Consider the following 27,161-nt stretch of genomic DNA (forward strand, 5'->3'; position numbering starts at 1 on the left):
GGACCCAGGAGGCAGTGAGACACTGGACAACTGGGCTGGCTGGCCTTCTGCGAGGCTGGACTGTGGCCTCACACACAGGGGAGGACCTGTCAGCACTTCCGGTGCCTGACCTGGGACTCCCTTCCTTGACCCCTTCTCACTGCCACCCTTGGGGCAAGAACAGGGTCTTCCCTCCTCAGCCTATACTGAGAGGGTGCTGACAGGACCCCACTGGCTGTCCTGGCCTCTGCCCTTGTTTGAGCCCTATGGACGCGGGGCCCTCGCAGGCAGGGTTTCATGCATTTCCATGTCTGTGTCCAGGAAGTATTCATGTCCTGTTTTCCCCCCACAGGCTGTCAGGGAAGGGGCAGGAGTAAGCAGGCCTCTCCTTCCTCCACTGCTGCCATTTCTGCCCAGAAACTTTGGAAAGGGTAGCAACCCCTCTCTCCGCCCAGTCTGAAATGGTTAAGGAATAGAGGCCAGTGTTGAAGGAAATTAGCCCCTTAGTCTGCAAGCTTTGAGAGTGGCAGGTCTCTCGAATGTACACACACCAGTTCTGTTGTGACAGGAGAAACAGCCTGTGTGATCCAGGTTGTAAAGGTCTCTATTCTCCTCTAAGGCCAGCCCAGCTTCTCCTGTCCTCCCTCACTGGGAGTGGAGGGAGCGCCCACCATTCTGAGCTATCTGTCTCCATTGCTTCTTGTTATGTTTTTAATAACTGAACATTGACATTAACAAGGCAGGTGGTTGCAACTCTTCCCAGCAGCCCCATTTAGAACCATTGAATCATCAAACCATCAAATCCTAGAATCCTAGATTCACAGAATGTCCGTATCTCTAGCTCCTAGAGCCTCAGCATCTTAAAGTCTCAGAATGTCGGAATCACACAACCACGCATCCACACAGCCCTGGCTGGGAGCTGAGAGTCAAGGAATGCTAGAATTGTCCCAGTTAGAACCCCACAGACTGACAATTCCAGATTCTCGAAATCCTACACTTCTAGAGCTAGAGCTCATATATCGCTGGGAGATATTGACCCCCAACTTCCTCCTTTTACAAGTGAGAAAATGCAGCCCAGAAAAATGGTCTCATGCAAGAATACTGGAGAGTGGGGGCCAAGGAATGCCCAGCTCAGAGACTGCAAGATTGGACTTCAACATTATGATGTTTCAGGAAATGGCACAGCTTTTCTATTCTGAAATACCAGTATTGATGTTGGGGCGATACCGCTCTTCAGCTCTGCCTGTCTCCCTTTGCTCTTACTCCCGGCCCTCTCCATTCTTCTGGCCACCCTACCTTCCCGCTCCCGCTCCATACCACGAGCTCTCGGCCCCTCTTACCCTGAGCTCCTGCAACTCCCATGCCCTTCCTGTCTCCCAGTGGCAGCCCCCAGTAGAGGCAACCATGGATGGGAGGCATGCAAGGCCAACTCCCTTAGGGTGGGGGACAGGAAAGCCAGAATGCCTGCCCCCTGAAGCCACCAGCCAGAGTACAGGCTCTGCAGAGGAGGGGCCCTGCCGGCTCCTCTCAAGGGAGCTGAACAGGAAGGTCCTGAAGCCACAGGGGGTAGCCACATCAGAGGCAGCAGCTTCAAGGGAGCCTGATCCAAAGTTTTGGGAAGCAGCTGAGGCTTACAATTTACATTAGAACAATCACGTATGTTTAGCATTTTCATAAATTTACATTTTTACTCATTTTGGAATGTACTCAGACATTTTTGGATTTGAATTTTATTAATTAATTTTATTATATTTCACAGATTGTTTCGATTATTGAATTCTGAACACTCTGCCCAGGGCAGATCCCGAGTTCCCCATGTTACAGGTGACGCTATAGCAGCCCTGAGTGGGCTTCAGGTCTCCCTTTAACCTCAAAGCTCATGACCTCCTCCGAGGCTTTTCCAAGACCTTTTGGTCTTTAAAGAGCCCTGACACAGGCCCAGGCATCTGCCACTAACCCCTGTCTTCCCTCCTATACCTCTCAGAGACTGCACAAAACCCACCCAGATACCTGGGTGAGGCAGCATTCTCCTCCCTTGACCTTCATGTCTACAGCTGGCTGGCTCCCTCCACCAGCCCTGGCCACTCCATTCCCTCCCCTGCATTCTTTAGCCATTTCCCTGTCCAGGCCTCATCACCCCCTTTACCTGGGCTACACCAGCCTCCCCCTCAGTCTCCACACCATGGTCCAGGAAGCTCCCGAGCATGCAGATCTGATCTGTCATATCTCTTCCCTCAACTCTTCCCAAGGGTCAATTTCCCTCCAGAACAAGTCCGCAGTCCTTAACATGGCTTACAAGTCCTGCACCATCTTGCTGGGCCAGCTTCACCGCTCCCATACCCTGGACCCAGACGCCTGGCACCCAGGGGCCTGCTCCATGGAGCGGTGCTGCCACAGGCTCTCCTCCCTGTCTGCCACCAACAAACCTTCACAATAACCATTCTCTCCCCTCTGTCCAGAACTTTCTCCTGGCTTGACCCTTAGCTTTCAGTCTAGATTTGTTTCCTCCTGGAAGCTCCCCAACGTGCCCCTCCCTCCCACTCTAGGCTGAAATAGGGGTCCCTGCTTTATATTACCACGGCCCCTGAGTTTATCTCCTTCGTTGCCCTCTCCACACACTCTACCAACATCACTCCCTGCTTCCCCACCTCCCCGCCCCCAGCCCTATACCCAGGTCTGTGCCACCTGCCATGGGGCTGATGCAACATTGCTCAGGCTTGGGGGAATGTGTGGGGATTTTAAGGCCTGCATCCTGCTCATCTCTTCCCACCCTCTCTGCTGGGCACATAGCAGGTGTTCACCAATGTCCACCTAGGAAGTCCTGGAAGTACACATGTGTAACTCAGACAGGAAGGGCAGGGTGCTCAAAGGAGGTAAGAATCCCTGGGCTGGGTGAAAATGGAGACTTCCTGGAGGTGGCATCTGGGAGGACCCTCCATATGTCAGTCCTAAGGCAGCAGTTAGGGACAGGCTTCAGGAAGTTCCCAGGCCAGCCCTAAGACCATCAGAGCAAATCATCAGTGGAGGACTAGAGTCTGCAATGAGGGGGACTCAGTGCCTCGGGCCCAAGATAGTGGCCACTGGAGGAGCTGGCTGTGCATTCAGAGAAGCCTTCCTGGAGGAAGAGCTACTTCTGGCTGACGTGGGAAAAGGAAGAAGGTAGAGATGAGTCAGGTTGGAGAAAGTGGTGAGGGACAGGGATATGGAAAAGAAAGCTCTGTATCTTCTCATCATTTACCCTTAGGGTGTCATCATTTACCCTTAGGATGTGAAGATCAGGAAGGTGAGGGGATGGGCAGAAGGAGCAAAGAAGACTCAGGCAGAACGAAGATAACATCAGCACTGACGCCATGGTCAGGGCGGGTATGGATAGCTGGGGCTGGCAGGGAGCAGGTCCCCAGCTGTGGCTGGGAAACATTTCCTGTCTCCTTGCCAGGGGGGTCATTAATAATCGTTTACCCGCCGCAGGCAGCACGGAGGCCAGCCAGAGAGCAGCATGGTGCTGGGGCCAGAGCCCAACCTGGCAGCAAGAAGTGCTGTCCTCTGACACCAGCCCTGCCACCCTGCTGTGAGACCTGCACCAGTCACCTGACCCCTCTTGGTCTCTGGAGCTACTGGTAAAAGAAGTGCCTGATGAGATGCTTTTAGTCCCCTCTTCCGCTGGACCCCAGTTTCCCTAGACGGAGCTGGGCTGCCACCCCTACAGGGCAGTTCCGGTCATCTGATGATAAGTGTGAGCATCTGGACTCTGCCAGACCCAGCTCAGGACACACATGGTGGGTAGAGGAGAGACTCAGGCCCAGCCTCTGCAGAGCTCACATTCTGGTAGGAGCCAGACCCCAGCACCAGAGGGTGTACATGGAGAGCCCCACAGAACCAGGCGCCCCAGACTGGGGAAACACAGAAGGGTGGGCGACTGGCAGCATGTCTGGACACAGAAGGTAAGAGCTCCATGAGGCCAGTTTGGTCACCACCATGACCCCGGCACTTAAAACTGTGCCTGTCTGGTACACAGCAGGTGTTTCATAAAGACTTTTAGACAATCACATGAGTTAATCTGCTAAATGAGACATTTGTGAAAGGACCTTGGTATTTGGAAAGAACTGCATAAAAGATGATGAAGATGACAGTGTCAATGACGATGAAGATAATTCCAGCCAGAGGCAATGGGATAAAAAAGGTACCATGAAAGCTTGAGAAGGCTGGAGGCCCAGGGATGGCTACCCAAAGCCAGACAGTATTGCCTGGGGAATGGTCAGCAAGATCCCTTTTGCCAGTCAGGCTACAACCTTCCTTAGCCCCAGGCTGCATTTCTCTGCCCACCCCAACACCCCCTTCAAGGTCCAGCTCAAGCCTATTCATTTCAGAGAACCTTCTGGAGTGTGACACTGTGGCATCGACCCCAGGCCCTTCCCTGACTGACTCAGACTTCTCTGAGCCTTCCAATCTCAAGGAATCTTGGATGTTTCTTCTCTCAAGCACTTGCTGGGAGGTGGCCCAGTAGGGTTTTCCCACAGTTCTCTCTGGAAGGCATGACCTCGATCCCCCTACAGACTGCATCCCCTACAGACTGCGTCAGACTAGAGGGTCCCCAAAGGTGTGACCAGCTCTCTCCTTTCAGATAAGTGTCTCTGTGAGGACGGGGACTATTTCTCCTCCATCTGACCTGGAGTGAACACAAATAGAGCTAAATCGAGGTCTTCCTGGTTATCTCCAGGGGCTGCAGCCACACAGAGAAGGGGCGAGGGGAGGTGAACCTGGAGAAGCGGGTGCTTGGCTGCTCAGCTGCTCAGCCCACTGACATAAGCCAGGAAGGGTGCTGGGCCACCATGGACTAAGACTGCAGAGCTGGCAAACTCCAAGCCCAGCCCAAGCTGTTCTTATACCAAGAGGCGCCACCAAAGACACCACCCAGGCCTCACCGCCTGCGCCGTATGCCTCCCTTCTGCGGAGGACGAAGAGGTGTAGTAAACACAGTGACCTTGCTGCCTCGTGCATCCTCTCCACACCCTCCTCCAAACCGGGGCCCCAAACACCAGTTAAACTAAGAGGAAAAGAACAAAGGTTCCCAGACCGCGGCATCGCCTGCCGCCCGCCTGTCCAGCGCCTGCTCCACCGGAAACCCAAAACAAAGGACTTGGTCAAGGCAAGGAGGATGAAGGGCAAAGGGTAGGGGCAGTTGGGGTTGGGGAGGCATGGAGAACATTCCAGGGCATCTCTAGGGACCTGATCAGGAGGGGAGCAAGGACAGGATGGCAGCCAAGCCCTCCTGCACACATGCGTCACTACACAGACATTTATGGGGACACCCGCTATATTCCACACGCCTCAAATGTTATAGACCTCATTCTTCACACACACCTCATGCACACACTCCCACCGCAGCACATTCTACAGTCCTCAACACCCCCAACACACACACCGCCAGCTCACTGTCCATCCCCCACTCACTCCTCACCACACACACACAACTCACGGGGAGAAAAGATCACATAATCCACACGTCACACCAAAAAGTCACACAGCTCACACACCCTCACTTCACACCACACTCACACCGTCTCCCACCACGCACCTCACACACCTCTCACCTCCTCAACCACAGGCATATGCATCCAATTAAATTCAACACGCACGCCACCTAGACACAGAGACACATGCAGACACAGCCTGCATAGATAATGTGCACACCTAATGTCACACGTTTGTGGGCACACACAGCCCCTTAGCATAGACAGCCCTGCTGGCCCACTGCCTCCTCCCACTCCACCCCACTCCCATATGCACACGTACATGCATGCACACACACACACACTCACACACTTGTCAACTGGCTCCTCACCTCAGACCCCTCAGCCCTGCCTGCAACCCTTTCCTGTCCAGAATCGCAGGAGCAGCCACCACACAGACACATGACACTCAAACACCAGCACTCAGGTCCTAATAGATATATTCCCCAAGCAATCCCAAGATATGCCATAGTGACTCTAAGCCAGCCACCTAGGCTGCAAACACACTGGCACACACAGCACCCCCCTGCTCCAACTCCTCTCTGACAAGAGACCCAATGGAAACCATCAGGCCCCTGCAGTGGCCCTTCCTGGCCACACACAACAGCCAGTAACATACACAACTACATATAGAGCCCTGTATGCAAGCTGCCCCTACAACAACTCCACTGTACAATGACAGACATACAGCCACATACACACAAGTTCTCTACACACACAACAGCCACACACCCAGTTACCACTCCACAGCCACAACACTGCCTCCCCAGCCACACATAGCACACAATGCCATAGACCCACAATTCCCACATTTTCCATAATCTCCCCACAAATAATCCCACTCTTGATGACACATTCATACACGGTACAACACACAAGATTACACACAAGACACACACAACACATGCAACCCAGCCCGTGCTGCACACACAGAGGAACACTCACACAAACACATACACTCTAGACCCACCCAGCCTGGACACATCCCACCGCAGGTGACTGACACCAGATTGCAGTCTACTCTTCCCTATCTCAAGCCCTAGCCGCCCCCATCAAGACCAAGGCAGCTGGGATGAGGGGCTTTATAAGTTACAAAAGCCAGTGCCCACCGCATCATCCCCCCACCACCTCAGAGCCCTGGGCACCGCCTGAGGGCAGCACACTCCACGTTCAGGCCCTTCCACGTGAGCCCACACCATGCCATGCCTGAGAACATGGGATGCAAGGGGGTCCCAGGGACACTAGCTCTGCTCTCTGAGCCTGCCCCTCCTCACCGCAAAGCAGAGGTAAGGCTTGGAGATCTCCAACACAGAGGGAGGGAGGGAAGGGATAGAGGAGTGGGTCCCACAGAGGAGGCCAGTGAAGCCCTGATGGAAGGACAAATTTGCACTCTGGGGTATGGTCCAGGCTGAGCACTGAAGTCCAGATGTTTGGGTGGGAATCTGAGCGGTGTCTAGTTGAGGCTGTGGAATGGAGGTTTGGGGCTTGGGGTGAGGTCGGCTCTGAGGTGGGGTCCTGTAGGATAGCTGAGGGTTCAGGTGGTCCAGGTGTGCCGGGAGTCCCACATATATGATGAAGGTTCCGAGGCGTGGGCAGGGGTCCCCACTAATCTAAGGAAACGAAATTCGAGGCTTGGGCAGAGCTCTCAGTGTGCACTGCAGTCCCACCGTGGACTGGAAGCTCAGTGCTTGGGGTGGAGCCCCGGATCCGAAAGGAGTTCAGAGTCTGGGGTGACGTTTGGACTGAGAGCCGGGGCTTCAAGGGCTCTTGGTCTGCGCTGCCGTCCCAGCACAGGAGTAGAATTCAGAACTAGAGGAGGGGTCTCCTCCCTGAGAAGGGTTCGGGGGCTTAGGGGTGGGCGGACCCGGCCCGGCGCTCGCCGGACACCCCGTTCTCCTGGTGCCCAGCGCGGGGCCCCCCTACCTGCAGGCTGTCGGCGCATGGCTGCGGCGGCGGCGGCGGCGGCTCGTCCGGCTTGAGGAAGACCTGCTGGCCCCGCCTGAGGAATTGGACAACAGCGATGAGGATGTGGTGCAGCACCAGGACCATGCTCGCAGCCGCCCGCCCGCCCGCCCGCCCGCCCGCCCGCCGGCCCGGCCGCTGCGCTCGGTCAGCGCGTCCGCGACAGCTTCGCTTGGTCCGCCCGAGTGTCCGCCCCGGCCCCGCCCCGGCCCGCCCCCCGCCCGCCCCCGGCCCTCCCCGGCCCCGCCTATGTCCCCGCCACCGCGGACCGCACCTCTCTGCCCGTCGGATCCTCTGACCCCACCGGACCCCCGGCCTCTGTCACCGCGCTTCTCTCTCGCCCTGGGTTCCCTCGGCCCTTCCAGCTGGCCTGCTGTCAGCCTGCGCTCGCTGCCCCTCGCCCGGTCGCCACTTCTCTCGCATCTCGCAAGGGCCGCTCTCAGAGCCTCCACCCTGTCTGATCGCACCCTGTTTCCCCGCCACTACTTTGGGGCCCGGGGCCCAGCCAGAGCCCCAGGCAGAGACGGGCGCAGTGGGGTGGGGTAGGGAGGGAAGGAGAAGGAAAAGGGGGGCAGGGGCCGCGGACACCGCAGGAGCCTCGGGCTTACTCCTCTCCCTCAATCTAGGAGGCAGGGGGATGTCGGGAGAATGTTGGAGGCCGCTCCGAGACGGACAGGCCCTGGAGCAGTCGCCCATCTGCGAGGGAGACACGTGCGCACAGACACCGAGCGCACACACGGCGGCCGCGACTGACTGGGCCCTCAGGCCTGAGCCGGCAGGTCCGTTTTGCCGTCCCCGGAGCCGGAGAGGGTGCAGGCCCCAGTGCCACACGGTCCGCAGTTCCGCGGTGGGACCTGCGCGCCGGGAGCGCGTTTCTCCGCAGAGCGGCTTCTGGGTTCAGGCGCCTGCGGCAGCCGCGACGCTCCTGCGCCCCCTGCCGTCCCATCGCGGCGGCGCAGCCCGGCCTCAGTTGCCGGCTGCCCGGAGGGGCCGCGTCCGGGGGTTCAGTGGGTCACCGGGGTCATCTCCCTGACCGGACCGACCCGGTTCTTAGGCCTCTGCTTGGCATGAAAGCGGCTGGGGCGGCGGGAAGGGTCTGGACTGTAGGGTGCGCTTGGGTCTCGCTAGGCCTTTGCCAGCGACTTGCCGCATGACCTTGGTCGGATCCCCTCCCCCCACTTCCTGGGCCTCAGTTTTCTCATCTCCCTCACAGGACGGCCAGGAGGATCAAACCCGGGAATGCTGGGAAGGCAGAGTCCCCCGACAGCCCTCACTGTGGTCTGACCTGAATCTCCGCCCCCAACTGCACTGCCGGCCTCTCTCTCTGCAGCTCCCCTCCTCACCAACTCTTGGAGGGTGACTCAGTGAGCCCCCAGCCTCCTGGCCTCCCAGCCTCCCCACCTCAGTTGGGTGATTCATCGGGGCCCTTTCTCCCTGGGGAGTGATTTTCTCAATGTTGAGTCACTGTGCCCATTCTTGGACACAGTCCAGGCAGCTTGCACATAGCCTTGGCAGAGCCCGGCCACCCCACCAACTCAGGGGGCGGCCCTCCATGCCAGCATTTCTCCCACCTTTCTGAGGCATGCTCTGACATGCTCTCCCCTATTCACCCTCAGTGTCTCCCTACCCCCAGCACAATAAAGCCTGGGCCCTCAGCCTGGCGGGCCAGACCCTCTACAGCTGAACCCTCACTTGTTCATCCAGCTCTGACTCCCCTCCCCACGATTCCTTACATTTCTACTTCTTGCTCTTCTCACATCAATGACTGACTCTCACCTCCAGGCCTTTGCCCATGCCACCCCACCCCCAATACCCTCCCAGATCCTTCCCTCCTGCCTGTCATTTAGGGGCCATTTGAAGGCCCACCTCCTCTGGGAGGGCTTCCGTGGATACTACCTTATCCCTCTGGGTAGCCCTTTTTTGTGTCTTTCCTGGGAGTCACATCTGGGGACTTAGGAGAGGTGTAGAGTAAGCGATCTGGGCCAAGTCAATGTATTTTATTGAATCTTTGAAACAGGGGCAATTTATCCTGCTTATTAACAGTGTAGAAAAGATTACCTGGGCTAAGGTGTGTAAAGGTTCTGGCCCCGACAAGGCCTCCCTTCCTGTTTTTGGCCTCAGTTTTCTCTTATGTAAAAGGGGATGGCCCATGTAAGGGCTGCTGGAAGGACTAGGTCTGAGTCTGAGCTCGGTGCACAATTCTCTTGGTAAATTCTGAGCATGTGTCACTGGCTCGGTCCTGGGCTCTGGACAAGCCTGGGTGAGACACAGGTGCCCAGGAGGTATCTGTTACAGCCACTGGCCAGAGTTACTTGTTCTTCAGGGGAGGCCACCTCAGACCACGGTCAACAGCCGACCCTGGCCTGGCACTGCCACCATCTCTTGGGCTCCCAACTCCAGGCACCACCTCCATGGCACTCACCTCTTGAGAAGTTATTTTATTTTATTTTATTTTTATTTTTTTGAGACAGAGTCTCTCTCTGTCACCAGGCTGGGGTGCAGTGGCTTGATCTCAGCTCGCTGCAACCTCCGCCTCCTGCGTTCAAGCGATTCTCCCGCCTCAGCCTCCTGAGTAGATGGGACTACAGGCGTGCGCCATCATGCCCAGCTAATTTTTATTTATTTATTTATTTTTATTATTTATTTATTTTTTTAGACGGAGTCTTGCCCTGTTGCCCAGACTGGAGTGCAACGGCGCGATCTTGGCTCACTGCAAGCTCCGCCTCCCGGGTTCACGCCATTCTCCTGCCTCAGCCTCCTGAGTAGCTGGGACTACAGGCACATGCTGCCACACCCGGCTAATTTTTTGTATTTTTTAGTAGAGACGGGGTTTCACCATGTTAACTAGGATGGTCTCAACTACTGACCTCGTGATCGGCCTGCCTCGGCCTCCCAAAGTGCTGGGATTACAGGCGTGAGCCACTGCGCCCGGCGCCCAGCTAATTTTTATATTTTTGGTAGAGACGGGATTTCGCCATGTTGGCCAGGATGGTCACGATCTCTTGACCTCATGATCCGCCCGCCTCAGCCTCCCAAAGTGCTGGGATTACAGGCGTGAGCCACTGTGCCTAGCCAAGAAGTTATTTCTTAAGTCTTACTTGAATCTCTCAAACTACAGCTCAATGACTGGGGTCCCTGGTGTGTGTTCTATCTGTCCCTCGGCTCAAAGAGTCTTTCTGTGTCAACCTTTCAGATCCAAGCATTCCTCAGAGGGTTTGAGTCCTAACTGTGCCATAGACTTGCTGTGGGATGCTGAGCAGGCCACAGCACCTCTCTAGGCCTCTGTTTCCCCATCTGTGAAATGTTATTACACTAGATTCAATAAACAAGTGCACTGCTTTCTTTCAGTGCTTGGTAGAGTGCAGAGCCCTTTCAGAAAAACCCTCTCACACAATCCCTGAAATTCCCCAACCAGCGCCCTCCCTGAGGGGCAACCAAGGCTCCTTGAAGTTGGCACATTTAAAGGCCTTGCCGAACTCTTATAGCTAGGAGTGACCCCGTTCCAAGGACTCCTCTACTCACACAGAGATCCCTACCTCACTCCAACTCCACAATCTGTGATCCTGTGCTGGGTTCTCACCCTGACTCATGTTAGAATTGCCTGGGAGCATTTTAAATGCTGACATCTGGAACCCCCATCCCAGATGTCTGCAAATGTCCCCAGGTGATTCTAATTTGCTGCCAGGTCAGAGAACCCTGGAGTAGATAATTCTCCTCCCAGGGTGACCTCTGTCCCATGGAGCTGAGGGCCAGAGCTGACCCCTACAGGCCGGTGTGTACATCTGGGGCTGGGAGGCTTTCACATGCATTGAGCACACACTGTGTGCCTCACATGTCATCTTCTCAACAATGATATAAGGTGGGATCTATTATTAGTCACATTTCACAGGTAAGGAAAACTGAGGCACAAAGTAACTTGCCCACAGTCACATAGCTAGTAAGTAGTTGAAATTCAAATCCAGGCCATCTCACTCCAGTCTGTACCTTAAATACATTCCTTGCTTCTTGAGCAAAAGCAGGTAAGGAAATCAGATTTCCCAGCTCCTCTTTTGTCCCCAAGAATGCAGTGGCTGAGGGTCCTACTATCCCGGTGTCTGTACCCTCTGCCCATCTCAGACACCAGGAAGCTCAGCCCCAGCCCCAGCTTTCCTCGCAGCTTCAGCTCAGGAATGCCTAGCCCAGCCCCTCTAGCCAACTCTTTTGTCTCCCCACCTTAGAGGCCACTTGGCCTGGAAAAGGTGACTCAGCTGTCAGCCTAGGTCCTGGGCCCACTCAACCTCAGGCGCTGTCCAGGAACCAGCCCTGCCTTGTTCCTAATAAAAATTACACCTCTCATTGGTAGGGACTTGTGCTGGCAAAGCATTTCCTCACCCAGGCCCCATCCAACAGCCTCAGGAGGCACAGCATTAGCCCCATTTTACAAACAAGGAAACTGAGGCTCAGATAAATGTAGATGCTTACTTGAGATGGCACAGCTGGTAACTATAGGAATGTGAACCCAGGCCTATAGATTCCAAACCCAGTGCTCTTTGCACCAAAGATGAGCAGCTACTATGTAGCCTAGCACACCCCCCCCTTCTCAAACCAGGGCAGGTTCACTCTGACCATGTTCACCCTCTGCTCATAATCTTCACTGGGCTCCAAGGCAACATCCAAACCCAGTATAACATGCAAGGCTCATCCTCATGTGACTTTTTTCCTGCTGCTTCTCCTACCACTTCCTGTCCAGCCATGCCTGACTCAGCTGTGCCCTGAACCACCCTGAACCTCTAACTTAACTTTTCTTCCACCTCCTTGCCTTTGCCCAACCTGTTGCCCTCCCATTTTGAATACCCTTCCAAAGGCATATCTGCCTGCCAATATCATACTTTCATTCATTCATTCATTCATTCATTCATGCCATAAATATTTACTGAGAATGTACTCCATGCTAAGTTTTGAGGGGAAAGAAATTTGAAAGTTAGATTCAAGATGCAGGAAGAAAACTGTCATCCAACGAGAAGTAGCCCCCACTGTCTCCCCAGTCTATAATGCCCTCTTCGTCCTTCACCTATCCCCCAGCCCTCCCTCAAGAGCAGTGCATGTCTGATTCTTCCCTGAGTCCCCATGTTCCAGCCAAGCTGGGAGCCCCGTGATGCCCAGTGAGCTCTGGTGAAGAAGCACCGTCTCTCCATCTCCCACACGTGGTCCCGGCAGACACTCCACATACGGTGAGTCTTTTCCTATCCCCTACAACGACATGCCTGCTTCCAAGGGCCTGTCTGCTGCCTGACATGCATCTATCCTGTTGCCATGGACCATGGTTACACGCCCCCACTGGAAGCCCAGGTTCAAACCCGAGCCCTTCCCTGACATGCTGGGTGACCTCAGGCAAGGCTTTGGCCCTCTCTGACCTCAGACTTCTCACAGCAGCCGCGAAGCTTGGCCTGCTTCTCTTTTAGTGCTCGGGAAGCTGAGGTGGAGGAGGCAGTATCCAGGCAGGCCTCCCTGGGCAGAAGGTACCTCTCCTGAGCAGACAGGCCTACCCAGGCACCAGGCCCAAATATATGGGCAAGGACTAGATCCTGGTATTGGAGGACCCTCAGGAGAGGCTGCGTGTGACTTGCTCTCTCTGTGACCTGGGCTATAGCCCATGGACTAAAAGAGGTCCCCACTTCCAAGGGCTCTGTGAAGGGACAATCCAAGATGCTTCCTGGAACAAACTAACATCTCTGCAGGTTCTGCCTCCATCCAGACAAACCCTTTCCTCAACACTCCAGCCCTGGAGAGGGCACGGGTGTTCACCTGGGCAGGGGTGAGCCACCCTTAGGCCGCTCTGTGCATGTGTGCATGTGTGTAAGACTGTACACAGGCTTGTAAACATGATGTGTGTGAGGGTGGAAGAGGGTGTGAGCACAGGTTTGTGTCTTTGTGAGGGTGTGTGATACTGCAGTGGTATAGCTGAACTTGTATGTGTGTACACAGATATGTCTGTATATCTACAGGGGTTGGCATGTGTGCATGTATGCAGATAGGCATGTGTCTGTGTGCAGAAGTGAGTGTATATGCACACACGCAGGTATATGTGTGCAGTGGTGTGTGTACACAAGTGTCCAGGAATAGCATGTGCATGCTTTCACGTGGGAATGTGTGTACAAATATGCGACACATGTGTATGCTCAAATTCACACCTGCCAGAGGTGCTGCCCATGGCCACCAGTCCAGGTCCAGCTCTGTGTCCACTGGCTATAGCTCCAGATATGGGAGTAGCCCTCACAGAGAGAGGATGTGGCCACGGGCAGGTACTGGGGACAATGTGGATTTCAGCTCCTCGTGGGCAAGGCCTGTTCCCAGAGCCCTGGCAGCAGCTCTGGGTCAGGAAGGGCACAGGCTGAGTGAACTCAGGCCCAGGAGATGGGGACTGTGGGGTGGGTCAGCCACAGGCCTCATCCATTTTCATGTGATTTGCATGCATGTTTGTCTTGTCTTCAGCAGATGGCTGGCCCCATGACCCTCTGGGGGAAGGGAACCCATAGGATTCTAGTCCAGGACTAGTCTAAGACCTGCCAGCTCACAGGGGCTAAAGTCCAGGGGGCTCGAGCCCCAGCATACTTTAGGCCTTAGTCTCTGCTCCTTATCACCCATAGACCCCAAGATCCTTCCTTTTCACAGGCTTCCCTGGGCCACAGAATCATACACACATACACCCCTATGCACAATTGGAGTATTTCCATAGATACACGTCCGTGTTCCTATCACACCTACACCCCAGTCTTCTACACAGACACACATCCTCAAGCACATGCTCACACAGCTCCTACACAGAGGCACAGGTGGCCACGCCTGCTTCTGTGCCTCCTCTTCGATGCCCACACTGGCTAGAGTCATCTTTTCCACACCCAAGTCTGACTCTACCTCACCCCCACCCATATGTCTTCCTATTGCCAGCAGGACAATTGGAGCCCTGGTCCTGGCCTTCAAGGCCTTCCAGGTCCTTAAATCTGGGCAAAGCCTCCTCTCATGCTGTGCCCACACTCTGCCTTCTTGCCACACTCCCCATCACTCACCAACACTTCTCATCACGGTCTGGAAGAGCTCAACCTTCCCACCATGCTGTCAGCTCTGTTTTGCTCACTGCTGTTTTACCCCAGCAAATAGAACAAGTCTCGACCCAGAAGAATTGCTCAAAAAGACATCTACAGACTACAGAAATCAGTGGTGGAACTGCCTCCCAGCCAGGTGTGCCCCCTTTTGTAGAAATTACCCAGCTATATTTGTGTCCCTGTGTGCCTCCCCCATCAGACTGGGGCTCCTCTAGGCAGAGACTGAGTCTGATTCGGCTCCATATGTCCGTGTCCAGTATAGGCCAGGAACAGAGCACAGGAATTGGGGGTGGATCAGAGGCAGTGCCTAGCGTGCAGCGACCCCCTCTATGAGGCCCAGGGATGTCTGGAAGGTGGGGCTGGCGGGGCCACCTGAACCAATTACACAAAACACGATTGTCTCAAGCAAGTGGCCTCCAGACTACTTCCTCTGCCCCATCTGAACCACTTTCTGGAGTCACTCTAGCCATTCAGCCCCTACCCTGCTTGCATACTCCCAGGGACAAGGAACTCACTTTCTTACCAGTCGGTTCCTTCCCATGTGGGATGGCTCTGCCTGACATCAACTCCTCCCACAGCGCCATGCTGTCAACCCCTGATCATCCTGAGCCACAGATTCCCATGGAAACCAGAAAGAAAGATGAGCAAAAGGAGAGGCAGATGCCAGCTTTCTCAGCAGCTCTAACAACCTTTCCAGCTTTGGGCAGAGTTGGGAAAAGGAGCTCTTGCTTCTCAGCCTACCCCAGGGACAGAGGGCTCCCCCAGCCCCAACCGCCATCCTTGGGAACCTGGAGCAGCACAGAGACAGCCCCAAGAAACCTTTTTTTTTTTTTAAGATGGAGTCTCGCTCTGTCGCCCAGGCTGGAGTGCAGTGGTGCAATCTTGACTCACTGCAACCTCCACCTCTCAGGTTCAAGCAATTCTCCTGCCTCAGCCTCCCGAGTAGCTGAGATTACAGGCGCCTGCCATTACGCCCGGCTAATATTTGTATTTTTTGGTAGAGACAGGGTTTCACCATGTTGGCCAGGCTGATCTCGAACTCCTGACCTAAAGTGATCTGCCCTTCTTGGCCTCTCAAAGTGCTAAGATTACAGGCATGAGCGACCACACGTAGCCAACCCCAAGAAACTCTTCAGCAACCTCCACTGAGCCACATCCCCTCGCTGAGCCCCCCTTGTCTCCACCCTCTCAAAAGGTTTCCCATCCACAGAGCCCTTGCTTCCATCCTAAGCCCCAGCCTATCACTAAATCCCCAGCCCCTTCACTGATCCCACACCCCTTACTGACCTCCACTCCATCTCTCATCCCCGGTGCCCCACCTCACCGCAGATAAAGGTCCCAGTACTTCCCCAATCTCCTCCCCTTAGTGGCACCTCCTGCCATCCAGTCTGAAGAACTTGAAGGGGCTGCTCTGACTCTAGCCCTAGGAGTGCCGTGGATATGCCTCCTCCTGATTCTGGTAGCAGGCTGGGTAGCAGACGAAGGAGGCAGGCTGGTCCTCTGCCAAAGGCAGCCACCCAGACCCCTTCCTGCACCACCAGACAGCTGCAGCCCTGAGGCTGCTCGGCTTTCCTCCACCTGCTATTCTGGGCTGGCCCCACTCCAGGGGTGCTTCAGGCTAGAGTCAGTCCCTGACCCCAGTCCCCGCTACACACACACACACACACACACACACACACACACATACATACACACACACACACACAAAGGCTGCTAAGAGCTGAGCCCAGCAGAAATACCAAGGCAAGAAAGTCTAAGCAACAGGGACTAAGGCCCCATGCTCTGAACACTCCCTGCTAACTCAGAAACCATCACACAGGGAGGCCCCAGTCTATGGCTTCAAGGCTCCAAGAACTCCCAGAGCTTCATGTTGTTAGAAAATCAAAGCCTCTATTATAACACCCCATCATTCAGAGAGTCTGTGCTTCTTACATTCTATGAATGCGAGAACCTGGGGTCTAGAGAATGCAGAAGCCCAAGATTCTAACATTCTGTTGTCCTGACTGCCTGAGATGCCTGATTGCAGGACTCTAAGACTCCAGCACCTGGTTTCTATGCCCCTGAGAACCTAATGGTCAGTGGGCTTGAGTCTCTGTGATGCCAGGTTAAGGGGAGGGCAGCAGCAAGCACCTGTGTCTGCCTGCAGTTGGGGATACCAAGGACTGGGATTGGGAGAGCCCAAGGAAATGAACACCCACTCCTAGTGGGTGTCAAGGGAGTGATGGGTGTCCTGGAGGGGGGACGCAGGGAGTGGCCAGGGTCTGGGTGGGTGACTCAGTCTAACCCCCGTGCCAAACTCTCCAGCTGTGTAACCTTAGACAAGTGCCTCCTGGAGCCCCCGTTTTCTCACTTCTAAACTGGGGATCAACTGGCCTTCCTTGGAAGGTGGCTGTGAATACATGAGAAGAGGCTCAAAAGTACTTAACAGAGAGCTTGGCGCTCTCGACAGCTCAGAAAAGGATGTTGCTTGTTGTCCTCATGCCCTAGCAGGCCTCAGCATCCTCTGGCAGTGCCAGTGCCCATGGCTTGTGATAAGGGATGTTTAACCCTTTCCTGGTTGCCCAAGTGACATGAGACTCTGTCCTCAGGCCCCCACCCAAGTCTACCTCATCTCGTCTCCTCCCTCCCCACCTTCCCTGGTGGCCTGAAGTCCTTAGTGCAGAAGATAGGCCTGAAAAGAGGGAAGAGCTGGGCCCTAGCACCAGCAAGCTCTCCTACTTCTGAGCCTCAGTTTCCTCATCTCTACAATGACAGAGTGGGGCTTTCCATGGATACGTGCTGGCCCCAGGGTTCAGGCTGTGTGGCCATGGTGGCCTTGGTGGGCAGGCCTGGCAGGGAAGAGGAACCAGTGGGAGCCCCTCTCCTGGGACCAAGTGACAGGGTGGAAGTAGGGAGCAGCACGAGAATAAGCAAGGGGACCCCAATGTGGCTCCCTACCCAGCAGCCCCAAATGTTAGAAAAGAAATTTATTAAGTCCATCCCTTTGTACCTGGCAAGAATATACCTCCCAGGAGACAGAGTCTCTTCTCCATGGGCCCCTCAGCCTGCCTGTTTTGTTTTGTTTTGTTTTTTTGAGACGGGGTCTCACTATGTTACCCAGGCTGATCTGGAACTCCAGGGCTCAAGTGATCCTCCTGCCTCAGCCTCCCTAGTAGCTGGAATTACAGGTGCAGGCCATGGCACCCAGCTTGACCTGGCTGCTTCTGGCAGAACCATATCCAGATATGGCCCCTGGTCCTCCCTAAATACTCCAGCATATGTGAGGTGCGTGCAAGCCTCCAACCCCTTGCTTACACCATTCCACAGGCCTGAAGAACCCTCCTCCTCCTCTCCGTCAATTAAATTTTAAACAACTTTAAAGGGGAAGGGAGGGGAATGTCCATTGATGACCACCTTCTAAGTGCCAGATCTATTCTTTCATTTAATCTTCATGATATTATTAGCCCAATTTTACAGTTGATGAAACTGAGGCCTTGGGACCTGAGGTCATTTGTCTAAAGTCGTGCAGCTAGAAATGGTGGAACAGCAATTTCAACACAGCCTCTTCCAGCTCCCAAGCTTGCACTTCTTGCAGCAGGCTGACTCAGGGAAAAGAGCCCAGGGCCTCCCCCAGCTCCTTCCTTGGCTTCAGGGCCACACTTGAGCAACTCCTCCCAGCCCAACAGTCCCCCCAGCTCCAGAAGGTAGAGACCATGGTCCCCTCCTCTCTTGCCTCCTCAAGATGGAGGCAGCCTAGAGCCTGGCCACGCTTCCTGATTGATCGAAAGGCACTGTCTCTATCGGCAAAAACTCCCGTGGTGGGACTGGGAGATGTGGCATTCTGTTTCTAAGCACCCGTCGCTATGGAAGCCAGGTGCTGCCAGCCCAAGGCCTAGCAACAAGGCACGGTGTAGGGTGGAAGCCATTGTTGGGGGCTTCTGAGGCAGCCAGCAAGAGAGAGGGAGGGTGGACTCCATCTGTTCTCCGGGCTGGAGGGCTGGACCTGCTGCCTGGCTGGGCTCTCGAGGGGATGGAAGCAGAGAGGTCAAGACCAGTCAGGCCCTGAGAGACAGAGGCCCAGAGATAAGAGCAGAGAGAAGTATATAGAGAAAAACAAAGGGAGTTCAGAGACATGAAAGTCAGAGACATCATCAGACAGTGAGAGAGATTCGGGAAGGTGGAAGAAGATAGGAGCTGGCCAGAGTCGCAGAGACTGCTTAGACAGAGACCAGAGGCAGGGAGGTCCTGATTCCCAGTGGGGCTCCACTCCTGACTCCCAGGGAGGGAGAGAGTGTGCCAGGGAGTGGGGGAGAGTCGCAGGGGAGTGACAAAGATGGATAGAGGCATGACAGGAGGAGATAAGCCCGAGGCAGGAGGCAATATAGAGACAGTAATAAAAGAGAGGAGAGAACTGGAGAGGGCCAGGCGGGTGACTCGGACGCGGAGACAGAGCAGACGGCAGTGGGGCAAAACGGCAGCAACACCAGGTCAAGGGCACTGAGGCTACCAGAGTCCTGAGCTGGCCCCAGTCCTGGGACCCTCCTCCTTAGTCTGTCCATCAGTGGCATGGGTGTTACCCCCCAGCCTCGCCTGTCCCCTAGAACACAGAATCATCTGGGCACTGAAGAGATACTCTGGAGGTCAGAGGTCACATGTTTCTCTTACCCTCAAGGGGACAGGTCTTGCCCAAGATGGAACAATGAGGCAGTGTCTGAAATAACAGGAAGTCAGGGCTTGGGAATCCCAGTCCAGAGGTCCTTGCCCACCCCCACCCCAAGTGACACCACTCCTAGTTGCCTATGGGAGCTCAGTTAGTGCAGAGAGGCACATTTGTCCCTGTACCAGGGTGAATGAGGAGATTACAGAGCCTAAGATGGGACACCTCCATAGGGGGTAGAGCTCCAGCCCTGGGATGTTTACTTCCCTCTTTCTCAATAGCAGGACCTGTGTCGGGGCCCTGGGGACCCACCAGTGACCGGTAGAACACAGCTGCCCACCCAGTGCTGGGACCAGGGGAGGCAGGTGCCGGAGAACCCTGAACAGCCTAGCTGCTCGGTGTCAGGGAAGTGGCAGGCACTTGACAGGCAACATCTCATTTAACCCTCACCAGAGCCTGTCACAGATGAGAGGGCTGAGGAAAGTGATTTGCCCTGACCTCCACCCTCCAGCAGGTGCCTGAACTGAGGCTCAATCCCAGCTGTCTTGAGGCCAGTGCTGGTGGGAGAGCCTGGGGGAGGCTCCTCCACTGGGAAAGAAGCAGCCAAGAAGCAAGGTGACCAGGCCTGCTCAGCAGCCCCTCCCAGAGGGAGAGTGTGGGGTGGCCTGGGGAGGGTCCCCAGCCCTCCTCCAGCCACCACTGCTCCTAGCACCAGACATCTCCTCTCCCCTCATCAAGATGAGTGACAGCATGCTCTCCTCTGCCCCAAGCTACCTGTCCCTAGGATTGCTAACACTGTTAGCTGCACCTGCCAGCCAGCCCTGGGAGCTCCTGTGCCCTCAGAGGCACCTGGGCTGCTCTTGGTTTCTCCAGACTTACTGGAGGAATGAGACAAGATGAATTCAGCACCCACTATGTGCCCCTTTACATTTCTTATCTCATCATATTGTCTGTCGAGGTCTCCAAAGGCTCTGAGGTGGGCTTGCCTCACCTCCCCGCAGCTCCAGCCCCTGGTCCCCCTACCCACCCACCCCCGACCACCATAGTGTGACTCTTGCAGCACCCACTGAGATCTGCCTCTAGGGCAGGGCGGGATGGTAGCAGTAGGCACACAGGTGCCTTGGAACTGGGAGTTTGATTCTCAGCCTCTGTAGTCCCCAGGTTGGGGACAGTGGGGGAATCAGGGGAAGGTGTGGGGCTGGCAGGTGAATGGCAGGAGGAAGGCAGGAGCAGGGGAAGGGATCCAGGGGAAGGCGGGCAGCAGCACACCAGCCTCGCCCCACACATACCCTGTACGCACTCAGAGACTATGCTGCTGCCCAGAACATCGACCCACGGCGCCACACTCCCCTGGGCCCCAGTTCCTGGAAGGAGGCACTGCAGGGATGATCGATCGACTGTCTCCCAGCCTCCCCTTTCCACTGCCTGGAGGCTGCCGCCTCCATGCAGCTCCCCAGCCGGCCAGTGCCACAGCCAGGGTGAGATGGCCTGGGGACAATAAGCTTGGGGCAGCCTGGGGACAATGAGCCCTCTGCAACCCAGCATTCTCCTCACTCCTTAAGAACCTGGCCCAGGTAGATGGATGGTACAAGAGCCAAAATGGTGGCTCCTGTTCATGCATGCGCATGAGTACTTGTGCATGTGTGTGTGTGGGTGTGCACAGGTGAGTCAGTAGAGCAGGAGCTGTGAATGCAAGATGTGAGCCATAAGGACCTGGGTTCAAATCCCAGCTCTTCCATTTCCTGGATATGGAGCCTATGCAAGTCACTTAACCTCTCTGAGCCTGAGTTTCTGTATCGGTACAGTGGAGTGATGAATGGGATGACACATAGGGCTCTGCAACAATACTTGCCATACAATATTCTTTTGATACACAAGAGTTTTTATTAGTGTTACTATGAGTGTGCGTGCCTGTGTGTGCATGTGCAGGTGCCCTAGGGAGATCCAGGAGGGATTTCTGGTACTCCAGCAAGGGAGTGCAGGGTATTCCCCAACCTTCGGGCCTCCCAGAGTGGGGGCTGCAGCCAAACTCTCAGCTTAGCCTCAGAGGAAGACCTGCTGTGCCCCCCTTCTCCCCATTTCTCCCCAGACAAAACCACCTGTGCTGGACAAGGCTGCGTGGGGAGATGGATGGCTTGGCGGCCACCAGGCAGGACTGGTGATTAGGAGGCTAACAGCCTAGCATCCAGAGAGGAATGGGAGGGAGGTTGAGCTGCGGAGCCATCCATCAAGGCTGGCAGGCCCAACCATGCTGCACAGCGGGGTGGGAGAGGCAAGGGGAGAGCCATGAGGTGGGGCCATGTAGACAAGCCGAGGGCCAGACAGCCAGGCCCAGCCCAGCCACTGACCTGTTGTAACCCTGAATAAGTCACTGTTACCTCAGGACCTCAGTTTCTTCATCAGGACAATGGGGCTAAAGGTTTCTTCTGCCTGGATAAGTTCCAGCACAGCAGGCCCAGTATCAGGCCCCAGGGCCAGAAGGAGCCCTGAGGAGAATGTGAGGGGCTCAGGGGGGCCCATGCCTTCTATAGGTGCCTAACTCAGCCAAAGGCTCCTAAGAGAGGGAGAAGAGGATGGAGCACAGAGTCTGGGCTGGGTCTCCAAAATCCCAAGTTTGAATCCACCTCTGACCTTAATGCCTTGCTGGCCCTGGCCAAGCCCCTGACTTCCCAGATCCTTCCCTGGATGCTCACCTCCACCCCACCCCCGCCCCCAAACAGGCCAGTCTGCCAGACACAGCCCTCGCTGATGCAAATTTCATTCAAACTGAGGGCAAAGTCACCCATGGGCTCTCCTTACCTTTCTCAGAGGTAGTGACTACCTGGGAAAATCCTGGCCAGCAAGTCTGGGGCAAGAGGTCCCAGCTAGAGTCCAGCAGGACCCAGGCAGAGCCTGTAGTCTCAGTCTGTCTCTAGTGACTTAAGCTTGAGCAAGTCACTTTCCCACCCTGGGCCTGTTTCCCCATCTCTCAAATGAACCTTCCCATTTAAAAATCAAAGAAGCAACAACAAAAATCTTCAGGGCTCCTCTTCCCCCAGGGACAAACTGCAAACTCCTCACTGCATCCACTCCCTCCCAGTCCTTCTCGTGCCTCGATTCCTCCCATGTTCTCCACTCCCCATCTCACACTTAGGCCACTCTGAACATCTGTCGCTCCCCCATCCCATGCTGCTTCATCTCTGACCTTGCCTCTCCACTGAAAACCTCCTCCCCACTCATCAGGGTCAGCAGCCACTTGCACAGCCCCCGGCCCAGCTGGGTCAGGCCCTCTCGCCAAGCCATCAGTGGTCCCCACACAGCTTCCCTGAGGCCTAGACCAGAAGGTGGCTGTCCCCCACCTCACTCAGCTCCCTGGGGTGAGGGCTGAGCCTGGCTTTATTCCCAGAGGAGGGGAAAAGGGTTGGCAGCCTAGGGCCTCAAACAGGAACAGGGCTCAGAGGAAGTGGGAGGAGGGCAAAGAGGAGGGATGGAGGAATGAAAAGAAGGGGAGAAGGAAGGAAACAACTGTCCCCAAGGTCCCTCTGGATGGAACAATCTGAATGAACTCCAGTCCATGCCAGATGCAGCCCCATGCCCTGGCCCCTGCCCCTCCCACTCCCCCATCTCCCTCAGGCCCCAACCCCGCTCACACGCGCCAGTACAAAGGCCCAGAGCCAAAAGGGTCTCTGGCCTCTGCGGCTGAGCCCTGACTGGAGGCTAAGAGTGCCACGTGGTCGTCATAGCGATGTTGGATGCTGTCATTACTAATTCATCACCTGAACCCTGGGAGGCCTATGAGGTGTGAGGAGAGCTGGTCAGAGCCGATCAGAGCAGCCACTGGGCACGGGCGTCTTGGGGTCTCGGATCTGGGGGAGGAGCAGGGATCTGCTCCATCACCCCAATCCAGCTGTACCCTTCCCTCAGCCTCCCAACACCCTGGTAAAAGCAGCACATATCTGCCTCCGTCTGTTGTGTGCACCTACTATGTGTCCAGCTCGGTCCAACTGCAGAGGCGGCCTCAGTGAAGGCCATGATAGGAGCCTCCCACCCAGCCTCTGTGAGCAGCACAGGGCATGTCCCTCCTGATGTCACAGGAGCTGAGGAGGGGTGAAGGGAAGAAGGAGGGAGTTCATATGTTGTGCCTCCTCCTGGCAGGCATGTACCAGGCATCTTTAAAATGTAGTTCATTTAATTCTCCCAGAAAACCTGCAGGGTCAGAATCATTACTCCATTTTATGGATGCCAGCTGTCCTCTCCGCCTCAGCCCTCCCAGCCAATCCTCTGGGAAGCCTTTCAGGATGCCCCACCCTGACTTATCACTACCTTCTCTGAACTGCCAGCAATGGTGGATGAGGGTTCTGGTCTCCCCCATCAGATTGGGCTGGGGGCTCCTCCTCCTCCTGCCCCAGGTTATGGACGAACCAAGGGCAGATCTTCCCACATAGCTACCTTCCTGGCAACCAGAAGACCACCCTCATCCAAGCAGGCTGGAGTTGTGGTTCTGATCCCTCCCAGGACATTCCCTGGACGTCACCTCCTCCTCAGCCTGGAGGATAAATGCCAGACTCTTACCTGTGAGGCACCCCTGCAACCTTCCCACCCGCCCCCACACAGACCCTATTTTTTTTCCGTTTTAAATTTTTTTAAGTAGAGATAGGGTATTGCTAAGTTACCCAGGCTGGTCTTGAACTCCTGGCCTCAAGTGATCCTCCCCCGTCAGCTTCCCAAAGTGCTGGGGATTACAGGCATGAGACACCACACCCAGCCCATACTGCCTATTTTCTTCACTCACAACCTCAGGAAAATGAACTTTTTTTTGGAGCAGAAGAATGGGAACAAAATTAACACGCAGTCACACAACAAAGCATTTACTGAACACCTACTTTGTGCGGTCCTATGAATGGAGCTTGGGATATAACAGTGAACAACACAAACCAAACTTAATCCCTGCTTTGTGAGGCTTTTGGTCTAGCAGAGTCAGCACTGAGTCTTCTAATTTTTTCCCTTTTTTTTTTTTTCAGAGAGAGAGACTGAGAGACAGGGTCTCCCTACGTTGCCCAGGCTGCCCTCAAAACTACTGGGCGGAAGCGCTGTGTCTCAGAGCCTCACACCTGGGATGACAGGTGTGAGCCACTGTGCCCAGCTGAGCACTAACTCTTGCTTTGCACATTTTAGCCCACTCAACTCTTACAATATGCATGCAGGTGGATGCTATTGTGCCCACTTTGTAGTGGAGGAGACGGCAAAGCTTAGGGTGATAAAGGAACCTGCCCAAGCCCACGTGCTGGCAACTTGCAAAGGCAGGAGTCACACCCAGTTGTGTCTGACTCCCAAGTCTCATTCTTCGTCTGCTGCTGGGTGAGGAGGCAGTCACAGAGCTAATCCCTGCCCTCACAGAGTTTACAATCTAGTGTTGCCGTCCCAGTTCGCCGATAAGCATCACTGGGAAGTGTTCCTGAGTCTGATCCAAAGCCCTCCTGCTGCAGCTCTGACTCGGCCTTTCTTCCTTAGGACCTCAGTGGGGCGGAGGATCAGCTTTCATCTCCTTGCAGACACCTGGGGTGCTCCCATGAGTTCCCAGTCTTTTTTCCACCCCCACCTTGCACAGAGGCCTCCCCCACAGGAGAGAGAGAGGTGTGTGCTCTAAAAATACCTTAATCCCTCCCTGCTCGCGCTCTAATTAAGCTGAGTGAGTCACTACTTTAAGTAATTTATTGCTCGTTACATAATTGCTTTAATATTCAGTTCTAGAACTGGGGGACAAAAGTGACCCCCTTCTTTTCAGGGAATTGTTAATCCATAGAGTGGGTTTATGGCCCCTGGTCGGGGGGAGGATGGGGAGAGGAGTGGACCATCTTGGCCAGCCCTTGCTACAGTCTGGACAATATATGGCCATTTCCACCAGGACCACAGTGCACACCTGGTCAAAGGAGGGGCAGGTTTGTGGAAACACCAACTCCCTAGCCCGTCACCCACTCTATGGGTTTCTGAAGCCACCACTTCCAGCCGATCCAGCCCTCACATCCAAGACTTGCCCGCAGGAGACCAAGGCCTGAGCATCCCTTCCCCTGCCTGGCTGCACTGCCTCTGCCAGGAACCAAGGCCCAGAGAGGGTGAGCAGTTCCCTGGCAACTTCCAGCATGTCGGAGGCACCCCCACTCCATGTGCCCAGGTTTTCAGTCCAAGGAAAACCCAGTACCTCTCACACTCCTATAAGAAGTCCCCCCTCAAAGGGACTGACTACAAAGGGCACAAGGGAAGTTTGCTGGGATAAAAATATTATTTTCTGAATTGTCATGGTGGTTATGACTGTATATATTTATCAAAACTCATTATACACTTTAAATTGGTGATTTTATCGTATGTAAATTATGCCTCCATAAAACAGATGTAAAAAATTAAAAATAAATTTTGAAAAAGTAGTCACACCCCTACCTTCTGAGCCCCCACAGCAGTAACAGCTGTGCAGAACTGGCAGCCCTGCAGAAACTAAGGAGGGGTGGGGCACAGAGCCCACTATGGAGGCACATAGTAGGTGCTCACACAAGAAGTGTTTGTTTCACTAAGTGCCAATTAGCAAGGACCCACTAGGCACCTCCTGAGTGCATTTCCACATCCTTGATCTCATTAGCTCTCTCCCTGCTCTCACACAACCTGGAGAGGGAGCCAGGTACATTACACACTGTGTCTCATTTAGTCCTCATGGCAGCCCTAAGGAGGTGGGCTCTATTATCCTCTTCTTTCTACAGATGAGGGAACAAAGGTGGCAGAACTTGCACAATCCTGCAGCCAAGAAGTAAAGGAGCAGAGATCTGAACCAAGAGACAGTCCTCAAGGCTTGTGCTCCTAAGCACATCCCTCCACTACCTCCCTTCACAATACTCAGTGGCACGGGTTAGGACCCCAGGCATGGATGACGTGCCCACTGACCCCAGGCCTTGAATAACGAGGATTTCACTGGACTTATAATGAGGATTTCACTTAGAAGTAGGGGTAGGGCACAGCCAAGCAGAGAAGCAGAGTGAGTATGTGTGAGCTCCGAGAGGTGGCAAGGGGCAAGGCCAGCTCTGGGAAGGAGGGAACTGGGTCAGGCAGCAAGCCTGGAAGAAACATAAAAGAAATCAGGCAGGGTCTCAGAAAATGAGGCAGAGGGCATTTGGCTGTGTCCTCTCTGTGGGTTTAAATGTCTTCTGAGGTTGGGCGCAGTGGCTCATTCCTGTAATCCCAGCACTTTGGAAGGCCAAGGCAGGAGGATCACCTGAGCTCAGGAGTTCAAGACCAGCCTGGCCAACATGGTGAAACCCCGTCTCTGCTAAAAATACAAAAATTAGCCAGGCGTGATGGTGAGCACCTGTAATCCCAGCTACTCAGGAGGCTCAGGCAGGAGAACTACCTGAACCTGGGAGGTGGAAGTTGCAGTGGGCCAATATAGTACCACTGTCCTCCAGCCTGGGTGACAGAGCGAGACTCTGTCTCAAAAAATAATAAATACAGAAATAAATATCTTCTGAGGCCCTGAGTAGCTGGGGCTCCTCACAGCTATTCCTAACTCACTTCCCCCCAAATTTGCCTCTGTCCAGTTTTTTGTTTTTGTTTTTGGCCCTAATCACCCACTCACACCCACAATCACCACCTCACCGAGCAGAGGCAAAATCCTCCATCCCAAAACTTGACAGAAACTCATTGGAAAACAGTCAGTGATGCCATGTGGCAGGAAGCACTCGAAGGCTGGGGAGTATGGAAGGGCCGCTATAAAGGAGACAGAAGTCTTCCTGGAAGACCTGAAGAATGACAGGAATTAACCAGGTAAAAAGAGGAGGGCACTGGGGAAGGGCATTCCAGGCACAGGGAACAGCATGTGCGGGTCTCCCAACCCAGAGGTGAGAGACGCTGCACAGATGGGGAAGCACAGGTGGCTCGCTCTGGCTATTTTGGCATCTGTGTATATGCCAAGTGTGAGTGCTTCCCTGGGATGTGCCACACGTGTGCTGAATCGTACCTGTGTAGCATCTC

General features: G+C 54.8%; 1 protein-coding gene and 1 long non-coding RNA gene across 3 annotated transcripts in view; one reads left to right on the top strand and one right to left on the bottom strand.

The window, feature by feature from the left end:
* The window catches only part of LOC126935316 (uncharacterized), a 342,634-nt gene that overhangs the window by 139,540 nt on the left and 175,933 nt on the right, over window positions 1-27,161 (top strand). The window lies entirely within an intron of this gene.
* The window catches only part of PDE2A (phosphodiesterase 2A), a 100,273-nt gene that overhangs the window by 60,262 nt on the left and 12,850 nt on the right, over window positions 1-27,161 (bottom strand). For both annotated transcript variants that reach the window (XM_050756117.1, XM_050756119.1), the window contains exon 2: window positions 7,413-7,488. In XM_050756117.1, the coding sequence (XP_050612074.1) occupies window positions 7,413-7,488 (76 nt within the window). The remainder of the gene's footprint in view (window positions 1-7,412; window positions 7,489-27,161) is intronic.

This window comes from Macaca thibetana, chromosome 14, assembly GCF_024542745.1.
Source record: "Macaca thibetana thibetana isolate TM-01 chromosome 14, ASM2454274v1, whole genome shotgun sequence".
Lineage (NCBI taxonomy): Eukaryota > Metazoa > Chordata > Mammalia > Primates > Cercopithecidae > Macaca > Macaca thibetana.